The 11,631-nt window shown below is 38.5% G+C and overlaps 1 protein-coding gene across 1 annotated transcript; it reads left to right on the forward strand.

The window, feature by feature from the left end:
* Positions 1-288: 288 nt before the first annotated feature.
* Positions 289-1,494, forward strand: CCER1 (coiled-coil glutamate rich protein 1). The gene has a single exon (XM_015561068.1). The coding sequence runs from the start codon at positions 289-291 to the stop codon at positions 1,492-1,494; it is 1,206 nt and encodes a 401-aa protein (XP_015416554.1).
* Positions 1,495-11,631: the final 10,137 nt, after the last annotated feature.

The raw sequence follows: 11,631 nt of genomic DNA on the forward strand, positions 1-11,631 counted from the left end.
AGTGTTGCGGCTCAACGCTTTCCTCCCCACCCTCTTTACACAGCGCCAGTCCCACCCAACCCGCCTGGGCGAGACCACCCGGGTGCGAAGGGCGAGAGATTCCCAGAGAAGAGCGAGTGAGCCAGCTGAGAAGAGGGTCTCTCTGGAGGGTAAGGCCGGATCTCAGCCAGGCACGTGGTGCTGTGCGGAGGGACACTGGGTGCCGAGGCTTCAGAACCTCGGATCTGGCCCAATTTGAGGACAGCGTTTAGGACGCTTCCACTTAGACCTCTCGGAGCTCCCTGAACCATGACCCAGACCCTCCATAAAAGGGAAGCCCCTCCTAACCTGGGCGGCGGCTGGGCAGCCTCTGCTCCGTTTCGCTCTTGGTCCTCCTGCCACCGAAGGCGCAGGGGCGTCCCGATTTACAAGCGGCGGCAGCACTACGGCCCCAAGGCTGAGTATGAGCCCCAGAGGAAGCAGCCGAAGCCACGGTATGGCCCGGGCCCTTGGTTCCAACCACCCCCGAGTCCTTACTGGAGCATGTACTCTAACTGGGGGTGCTGGGGAGGGCCCTGGTGCCCACCTCCAATGGGACACCGGAAGCCCCCCAGCCCTGGGCTAGTGGCCCGAATGTATGGCCTGCACCCCGTCTGCCTTTGCTGCTGCTTCTGCTGGCGTGGGCCCTGGAACCCCGGCTGGGGGAGGGCCCCGGTCCGCAAGAAGCGCCGCCGCCAGCCTAGCCGCCCCGTCCCAAGGAGCCCATCGGCGGAGGTGAGCCCCCTGCTGCAGCCGGTCGACCTGTACGGGTGGCGGGCACCTGGCCTGCAGGCTCCGCGCAACACCACTCAGTTCATCATGGACCAGATCTACGAGGACATGCGGCAGCAGGAGAAGCTGGAGCGCCAGCAGGAGGCGCTGCGGGCCCAGCAGGCCCAGGCAGGCGGAAACGATGCGCCTCCCAGTGGTGATGAGGAAGACGCAGACATGCAGGACACTTTGTATGGTTTTGGGCAGAATCCCTCTCTGGCCTTTAGTCCTGCCCCGGAGGAAGAGGAAAACCATTCTCCGGCCCCACAGCTGGTGGAGGAAGAGGAAGAGGAGAAAGATGATGCAGAGTGTGATGAGGAGGAGTGTGATGAGGAGGAGTGTGATGAGGAGGAGTGTGATGAGGAGTGTGATGGGAAGGACGAAGAGAGTGAGGAAGAGGAGAGTGAGGAGGAGGAGGACGAAGAGGCAGAGGCCCAGGATGAAGAGGCGGTGGAAGAGGCTGAAGATGTGGAAGAGGTGGTGGAGGAGGAGGAAGCGGAGGAAATAGAAGAAAAGGAGGAGGGGCTGGAGGAGGAGGAGCAGAGAGGGGAAGAGAATCATTTGCCTCTGGAAATGCCCTTATCATTCCTGATGGCCGAGGAAGAGAGAGCGAACTTTATAGACTGTCCTCATTTAAGCCCAGAACAGGTCACTCCCAAAGTGTCACCGGAAGCTCTCCTCATGCTGCAGGGCACTGACTGTTAGAAAGGGACTTGAGGAATGGGATGGATTAGCAACATATTAAAAAGTGAGTTCCATTAATAAAAATATCCATGTAAACCCTTTCTTTGGCCATTATAAAAATTTTAAAAATTGGTGTGTTTGTGTGTGACTATGGGTGGGGGAAGGGGAGCTTTCAAACATAATTTAATTCAAAATGATTAAAGGCCAAATATTTTATTTACTACAGTTTGAATGTTTTCATTTGCTGTTTTCCTTTTATAGACAAGTTTTCTTCTTAATTCTGGTACTACTGGAAACGTGTTGTTGTTTTTTAACAACAGTTATATGATTATCTACTTAATGAGCTTGAAATCAATACCTATTTTAACTGTTACATCCATAAGGAGCATGTGCCATTTCTACTGAATATCCATCAGTGCTCTTAAGCTGATAACTTATTTTATTAAAACTATTTATTTAAACATTTCTTGTAGATGTTTACACCTTCAGAGTTGATTTTTGAGGGCTGTATTTTGGTAGCCCCATTTTCGGTCTCCATGGCATTGCTCATTTACAGTTCTTGTTCCACAGTGCCATGGATCTTCCTCAGAAGAACATGAAGTTGCTTCTGTGGAACTGGTTCTCTGCCATGGCCTCAGCAATCCATACCATGCATGGAGAAGATGCCCCATGGTCAGAAGTCAACTTGCACATCTAGTTAAAACCCAAGGTAACCGCAAGCAATGGAACATAGTTTAGATTTTGAAGCCTTCCTAGATATATTCCTTGTCATAAGTTCACAGGGACCATAAAAATAATTTTTGCAGAATTGATTATTTTAAAGATTATTGACATTTTAGGGTAGAATACCATTTCTTTACTTATAAAAGAATAAAACAAAGATGTGTAAGTGCAAGCTTGCATGAGCTAATTTCTAATGTCACTACAGAAAATACATTATTCAAAAACAATAGCTTTTATTCAGACTTTTTTTTTTAGGACTAATACATTTCTTCCTGAGCACTTAATTGTCAACTTAAAAAAGTTTCCATCCATAGCATATTTCCAGAATAGATGGATTCCATAGATGAAGAACTTAAGCCTGCCATTTCAAAAATTATATCTTTTGACAAACTGTACTTCTAAGTATAGTTTTAACCAACAGTTAGTATTTATTTGGTGAAGACTGTATGGTGATTGATATCTTACCTGGATGTTGAGTTTTCCTCAGCTAGCCCAGTGTATTGAAGTTATCGGGGTGATAAGCTTAAGCTGTTGAAAAATAATAGAAATAAAAATAAAGTATTAAATGAAATTATATTGCTTCTCACTTCTTATTATTTAAATATCAGCAATTTATTCAGCAGTATACTTCAATAGCCAACAGGATGAACAGAAGAAGAAAAACTAATTCAAGCATTGTAAGAATTTTTTAAAAATATATTTTATTGATTTTTTACAGAGAGGAAGGGAGAGGGATAGAGAGTTAGATACATCAATGAGAGAGAAACATCGATCAGCTGCCTCCTGCACACTCCCTACTGGGGATGTGCCCGCAACCAAGGTACATGCCCTTGACCGGAGTCGAACCTGGGACCCTTGAGTCCGCAGGCTGACGGTCTATCCACTGAGCCAAACCCGTTAGGGTGCATTGTAAGATTTTTTAAATGACACCAAACACTCCAAAATATAGCAGTGAATAACCGAACATTTATTTATACTCTAAGAAATAATTCCCTGAATGATGCAATGTCTGAGTTCCCTATAAAAGTAGTTTACAATTGGCTACCTATATGCATCTATAATGTATATATGAAGAGGGAAATCAAGAATTCTGCTTCTGGTCAATCCCAATACTGGTCAATAAACCTTTACAAGGCATAGCCCCAAAACACTTCATCCATGATAAATATTCCCAAGGTCTTAAGTATGTTCTCATTAAAGAAACCCTTTCATTTAGGATTGAATTTTTTACAATCACATCTGGACAATTCCCAATTTATTTTGCAAAATATTCTACTCTCAAAGATTCAACGCATCATCTCTGCACACACAAAGCATTATCCACTAGTCATTGTAAAACATGTAAACCTGAGCAATGACTCAGAACTTGACCGTAGTTTATGTACCGTTAACCAAGAAATATTTACTGAACTACTAGGGGTTAAGCACTGTGAAGAGGGTTAGGGTACAATGATGACTAAACAAACTCCCTACTCTCATGTTGCTTATAGTGCGGTAGAAAATAAAAACATTGGTAAATAAAGAGTTGGAAAAATTACTTGCTGCAACTATTCTGAAGGAAATGTACCACTATGAAAGGATAGGTCATAAGAAAACCCAAGAGTGAAGCTGGGGGTCTTTACTGTGGCCAGAGGAAACTCTGAGTCTAAAGGCTGAGAACTAGGAGGAGCTTGAGCCTTGGAGGAAGTGAGGACAGGGGCCAGGGTGTTTGTTCTGAAGGAGTGGCCAATGAAAAGCAAGAGAGGTAAGCAAAAGCCATATTACCTGTTCATTTCTGTGCTATCCATACTTTCTGAATAGACACCAACAAAAATTAAAGGACAAAACATCTGATTTATTCACATTTTTTATTAGACAGGTATTGTGATGCTTGCTACTAATCCTGGAAGCTGATAGGAAATAATTAAATCATATCAAGGGGTGGGAGATTTGGTCATTCAGTTCACCTATGACCCTTTTCAGAATTACACGATCATGTAATGACGGCGCCCTAGGGATTGCCGCTCAGCATGACGGGAGCACCGTAGTTGCAAACTCCCTCAGAGAACCTCTGCACAACTATGATGATTCAATAGTAACAGAGTTAATATGGCTTAGAATACACCTAGTCATTCGTGTTAGAGGTAAGTGTACACTTGAAGAAAACACATTAAAAAAATAAGCTCATTGTTAAAGTAATATCAAGTTTGTTGAGTGAACACAATGGTAATGAAGTGCCACTTAGTCATTTCTTTCAAGAATGGAGGTATTTTCTTTATCATTTGTCAGAAAAATACCACAAATGATCAATTTATTTATAAGGTCTGGGCATGAAGAATCTCTGCTGTCTATTCTTAGATGTTTTTACAGGTAGAGATTCTTATATTTTCCTTTTCTAGCGACTGACAACAGCATTTGTTGATTTATCTCCATTACTTTGTCTTCACAGTACTAGTAAGTTAAAGAGATTTTTTTCCTGTGAAAACTTAGCTTTTTAAGGATGACAAATATACTTAACATTTAGAGATCAACTCTGAATTCTGAATATATATGCATATAAAGACAGTAATTCAACCATAGTTTCATTAAAATATGGTGGAATAACTTGTCAGCTACACCAAACCTATAGCATCTTTAAAGAAAATGATACTTGTATCACCCCATATGAGTAAGGGAGAAGGATAAGAAAAAAGGATTCTTGCCCTGGCCAGTGTGGCTCAGTAGGTTGGGCACCATTCCTTGCACAAAAAGGTTGCTGATTTGAATCTTGGACAGGACCCATGCCCAGCTTGCAGGCTCAACCCCAGATAACATGCCTGTATGAGGCAGCGCATTGATGTTTCTCAATCTCTCCCTCTCCCTCAAAATCAATAATATAGAAATTATGTTTTAAGAAAATGGCTAATTTATCTTTTGGCAGCATAATAAAATATGTGCAGCTATGTTGTTTATATTTAGGCAGGTTCAAATTAATACAGTCACAATTGAAAATTATTCTTAATGCTTCTGAATCACTTTGGCCTTGCTATCTGCGGATTTAAAGCAAAATCAGAAAGTGGCTCTAAATTGTTTTAGTACTAGCCTGGTTCTGCACCAATTTACTTTTAGCCCCTCAGTGGAACATAGCCTCACATCAGGGTCAGCTGCTGAAAGAGAAGAGTTTGGACATCTGTGTGTTGGCACTGCTGCCTCAGAGACCTATAGCGGTAGCCTCATGTGTCTGTTTCCTCCATCCCTCGCAGGCCTATTGTGAAGACCAAATAACCAAATATTTAAGAAGAATTGCATTACGGGCTTAACTCACTATTAATCATTATACACTAAACTACATTTTATAATCAAAATTATCAACAATATCTCAACATGAGATCAGCGGAGATTCATTAACAAGGCTCGGGAAATCTCATTTCATTGCAATTTTTTTGGACTGAGATAAGCAATTATTTAGCTTTTACCACTGAACTAAGGATGAATCTACTTGTTCTTGAAATTTAGTTTTAGCTTCTGTGTACAAATAGTGTACAAATGCAATGGTCTGGTGCCTTGATATTGGCACCAGCAAGATTGGCACCACCTGAGAGTGTGTGAGAAATGCAGATGCCTTAGCTCCAATGCAGATCTACTGAGTTAGAATCTACCTTGTAGCAAGGCCTCTAAATGGTATAGATGCACATTAAAGACCCAGATGCTTTGTGGTTCAGGCATTGCAGAGCCCTCATAAGAATTTCATGTTTAAGATTGTGGTTCGTAGGTTCAGAAGTTCCATTATTTATTACTTTAGTGTCCTCAGGAATGTTATTGACATTGGCCTTCTCATTTTCCTTATCTGTAGTATCTACCTCTTGGGATTAAATGAGAATATGAGAGTAAATGAGCCAATACTTAGCCAGTACTCAGAACAGGGATATTCAATATTTACCAGTTGTATTAAGAGTCTTATGCACAGATGAGACCATTTACATATAATGTAACATCTAAAAGTCACTTGTTAATGATTAGAATAACCAAAAATGTAAAATCTCACAAGATAAAAAAGTGATTAGCTGTGCCTTGTTTCTCCTTGGATAAGTACAATCAGAAAGTCTACTTTGAGTGGCACATACCATTGTACAGACTATGAGAACCAATTTATATCTCTGAGCTGGATTCATCCACAAAATACACTTCCTGGCCTTAATGTTCTCCTCCCACAGCTAGTAAACGATGTTTCCTTTATTCCTGAGATAATATCTTAATGTCTCGTGCTAAGAATTACCTATTTGAGTCAGGACCATTCTTCCCCATATAAGCAATGGATATTAGAATGCATTTTTTCCAACTCAAAATACATGGATCATAATGCTGAAACTTGACAAAGTCTTATGCTGTACCTAAAGATATTGAAAATTCCAATAAATATTAAATATCTGCTATAGACACTTGTTATTCAGAACATAGACATAAGATTGCAAAAAACATTTGAGCACATGCAAGATTTTTAGAATTATCACATTTAAACATAACTACACTGTGAACTAATGCTTTACTTTCCTTCTACAGATGAAGAAACTGAAATTCAAAGAAGTAAATTGGGAACTCTAGTACTCTATTTTGAGTTCAAAGTTGTGGGTACACATGTTATTGGATCATATCTCTCTGTTGCCTTATTTAAAACACTCCGTTCAGGAACAAAACTTTTTTCATAAGCTTTTCCTGAGTCCCACGGAGGGTTGGAAAGAGGATATCGATAATATCTGCAATGTGGGGTTGATAATAGGGACACCTAAGCAAACGATACTGGTATTTCTGCATCCATTATAATTCCTAGTAGTAGTTTTGGAATGGATATAAATCATATGATGACAATCTGACAACTTGTTGTTTAATATTTTTTGTATATGTGGGCCAATATATATGTATTAGGTAGGGAGAAAACTGAAGTACAATAAATTAGTCTATGATGTAGTTGTGTTGCTTCTTATCTATAATTAAAGTGAAATAAAAAGTTTACTTTAGAAAAATATTCATAAGAATTTTTAGGTAATTTTATAAGTGTGTAAAATAATTGGATATCATTCAGAATGATACCTCATTATTGAAGGTTCTGTCTTATACCTAAAAGTAATATATTGGCATCTTCTGATGCTTTCATATGGCATTTGAACTTTTTATAGTAATTTACATTTCTGTGATAAAATATTGAGTAGTCTCTCCTATGAATACATTTAGATTTTTAGCATGCCACTTTTAGTTCTCATTGGGTAAGACTTTTAATGGGTATTAATTAATTACCAGCTCTCACAAAAGCCACTATTAGACATTTCATATGACATTTACCAATAAATAGCACTACCAAAAGCAAAATTATAATGCTCTATATAATTGTACCTATAGATTGTAGCATTCGCATGAGCTGAGAGGTTATATGTAAAATGACAAGTTGAGGTCAAGAACAAGTGACTATATTTTTTTCCTCCAGTGGATTTTCCAAAGTCAATGTTCATCTTTATCTTTTTCTTAAAAGAGGAATATTTAATGCTTTGTTTTCTTAAAAGAGTTTTGTGAATTCCATACTATTCCCTGCAATAAACCCATAATCTCAAGTTATATACTGGCACAAATATTTAAATACAAACAAAGTTAATAAACTGTTAACTACTTCTCTCATTTACTTTATATTTTGCCTTCTTATGCAGAACCATATGCTGTACTACTAATAATGTATAGGTGCCACCTAGTGGCAAAGGTAATACATTTAAATGTGAACAACTGATCCTGGTGTTCTGTTGTATTTACAGATGCATTTTGAGGGATATATACAGGTACTGTAAAGGTGTTGGTACAGCCACCATATTAAGATATTTATATTATTTATTTGAATGTTTTGCCATATACCTTCGCTTTTAATATATTTTTGACCTATGAGACTAAACCATAAATATAAACTATCAAAGTTTGTTACAAAAAAAAAAAGAGGGAAAACAGACTCACAAGTGTCCTTGGATTTCTATGAATTATTTTATATAATTATAAATATTTAAACCTGTTAATTATAGTTTATCTAAAGGTGTTCCTATAATAAATCTATTTTGAATTTTGACATTAAGACCACTAACATCAGCAATCTGCACAGACAATATTTGTATGTCCTTTAATAGAGATACAGAGAAGATGACACACACTTTTTCTTTTTATTTTTTATTTTATTGATTTTTTACAGAGAGGAAGGGAGAGGGATAGAGAGTTTAGAAACACCGATGAGAGAGAAACACCGATCAGCTGCCTCCTTTCACACTCCCCACTGGGGATGTGCCTGCAACCAAGGTACATGCCCTTGAGCGGAATCGAACCTGGGACCTTTGAGTCCGCAGGCCGATGCTCTATCCGCTGAGCCAAACCGGTTAGGGCAACACACAAACTTTATCTTTAATGCTTAAATTTTAAATCCAAATTGCTAAATGAAATAATGCTAAATACTTTAATCCTGAGAAACAAAAATGAGAAATGTGTTCATTGGCCATTACCTAGTTTTAAATGCAGGACTTGGGCTAGTCACTTCCTTTCTGGCACTTGAGTATCACTTAATTTATTAATGATAACAGCCACCAGTTACAGCACAACTTGTTAGGGATAGAGACAAACCTGCTTATTTGTTTGTCTGGCATCCCGAGGATAATATCTTCATTACTGCCCCATTTCCAGCTCTTTCCAGCTGCTTAACCACTTGTATTGGGTACATAAATCAGTGGTAAGGATTGACTCTGCCTTAGCCTGAGAGGCAGTTTCCACATTCACAACTTTGTTAGTCATGCATTCACCAATTGCCCAGAGCACCTTTGGAAAGGTAGGTACTCCTGCTTTGTAATTCCTTCACACTCACTTTATTGACAATCCCATTAATCTTTTGAAATTATCGTTAGTTGTCTGTGGTTCTCTTCTACCTAAGAATCCTATAGGGCAAGGAACTAATTTTCTATTTTCCATGCACCTAAAGAGACCTTAATAAGCATTTTTAATATTGTGAAAAAAAAATGAATGAAACTATGAAATGAATAAAATAAATCTATGAAATGAACTATGATTATCAGGTAGTTCTAATAAGGAAGCATCGTGACTTATTTCATGATGTGTGACCTAAAACTAGTTTCAGTAGAAAAGCCTAGACAAGAGTGAGCAAGGAGGGAACCCAACCACAGCTCTTGCACTCTGAACTCTGTTACACAAGAGCCAGGTCCTTCCGGATAGATGGATCCTCATAGGAACTGGACAAAAAATTATTTCCTGTAACAGGAAAATTCTTGGCTTCCACTTGCTGGAGCATGAGTATGAACCGACTTAATAGTGCTCACAGCAATGATTCTCCTCCTAAAGTGCCCCTGAACATAAGTACACTTTAAGTTTATGTTAATTCTACAATTTAAAGCACCTGATTTAAAAATTTATGACAACCAACATTTGTTTTATTCCACGTTTAAACACGCATTTGCTGAGACCTGTGTCAGGGCCTATGCTAAGCACATATGCTTAGTTTACCAGTGAGAAAGCTGATGCCAGCAGCCCTTGAACATCTTACCCACAGTTGCACAGCTAATGGGTGAAAGAGGTTGGAAGCCACACAGCCTGTTTCCTTCTATCATTGACTCTACTCTGTGAAATGGAGGGGAGAATAATGACAGTTCAAATTCAGTTCAGATTATTCAAGTACATAACTCTGAGTCAATATCCAAGTCAAACTCTTGCAGCCATACTGCGTATGATAACACTGCCCTGGAAAAACGCTGACTCAGTAATTGGTGTCTAAAGGTTAGTGATAAATTATTTATGAGATGAGAAGTTTTAAAGGGAACAAAGAAGCAGAGTGAAAAATTGTGCTAGAATATTCACATCATTAGAGCAGTTTCTTGGCCCCTAGCCCCATTCTTCTAAAAGTGTAAAGCTTATTCTGATTGCAGAATTCTTAATTATCTAAATGAGGAATCAGCTGCCACTAATGGAAGGTGGGTGGAAATGGAAAATTACTCACTACGGGCAGGAGAAGAGCCCGAGGCTGCCACATGGCTGTCAGTTAGAAAAATATTACATGCTGTATAAAACAGCAAAGGAGGTGGCCAATATCAGGAGGCCATGGGTGTAATGAGGAGTCCAAGTGGAAAGCTGGGAAAAGTTTACTATAAGGAAAACACCCGGAATTATAGTAAGAATCTAAATTGGAAATAAGAACATATAATGTATTACAACTCCTGTGTCACTAAGATTACTATCAGACCCAGCCATAAACGGGGACAAAAACGGGGAGTTTGAATTCTGGTGTACCTCAAAGCCCTACTTTCTTCACAATACTTTCTACTTGTCAATGGCATGGTCGTGTTCTCTCTAACTTGAGCCTCTCCAATGTTAAGTCTCACCATTCCTTTAGTTTAAGGCAATGTTTTTTCCTTATAAATCAACTATTAAATTCTACATATATTAGAAGAAATTTGGCAATTAATAATGCCCAATGAATATTTTAGCATATATTTGTTTATGCAGTTTAGCAAAATTGCTGACTTAGAAAAAAAGGACCCATAAGGAATAGAACAGGAAGAGATTTGATGGGAATTCAATGTGGTGACTCATTGTTGATAGAGGTTAGAGGGAGGAAGGTGATTGGTACAGATTACATAGACAAAACAGACCCATAAAGATTTTGCTAAAAGCCTTAAGTCAAGTGTGTTTTAAAATGCATATTTTTAAAGAATTTAGGGTGTTCATTATTATTATCCATGTTTGTATGAAACCTATAGGACACTGAAGTTTAGACTTATAACAGCTACTTTACAAACAGAAAATATTCAGTTCTGGTTGAATTTAATATAACTTAGTGGTGTTACATGTGGGCTGCCAAGAAATTCAAATAATTTTACTAGATAGTAATCAAATGTCAAGTTAGTTACCCAAGTAGATAAATTCATAATTAATCTTAATATATATGGGAGTCTTTTCTATCCCATTACCAAATATATTAATGATTCCTAAAATTATATACATGTGTAAATATACATATATATTTTAATATGACAAAATAGTTCTCTTTGGTGTACCACTATCTATTAATTACCAGTGGAGATTTTAGTCTAATAATCATTTAAAAAGCAATGATAATAATTTATATTCACCTTTGACTTACAATTATTAATTACTAGCAGCCCAGTGCACAGATTCGTGCACATTAAAAGGAAATTAATTGGAAGAAATGTTTTAATACCACTATTTGCCCTTTTTCAATAATAGAAGTGTCAACCAAATTCATGATTGACAATGACAAATTGACATGCATGTGGTTGCTGCCAATGAGAGCTTTATATGTATCACCCATGTGCGAGTCAACTTAGCCTTTTATAGATATAAAACAAACTTGTTAATTAGAGCTGCTTTCTGATTTAGCTAAACTTTTTCCAGCCCAGTGAAGCACTCCAGCTTCTTTTTCAGGTAATTGTC

The sequence above is a fragment of the Myotis davidii genome, unplaced genomic scaffold (assembly GCF_000327345.1).
Source record: "Myotis davidii unplaced genomic scaffold, ASM32734v1 scaffold656, whole genome shotgun sequence".
Taxonomy (NCBI): domain Eukaryota; kingdom Metazoa; phylum Chordata; class Mammalia; order Chiroptera; family Vespertilionidae; genus Myotis; species Myotis davidii.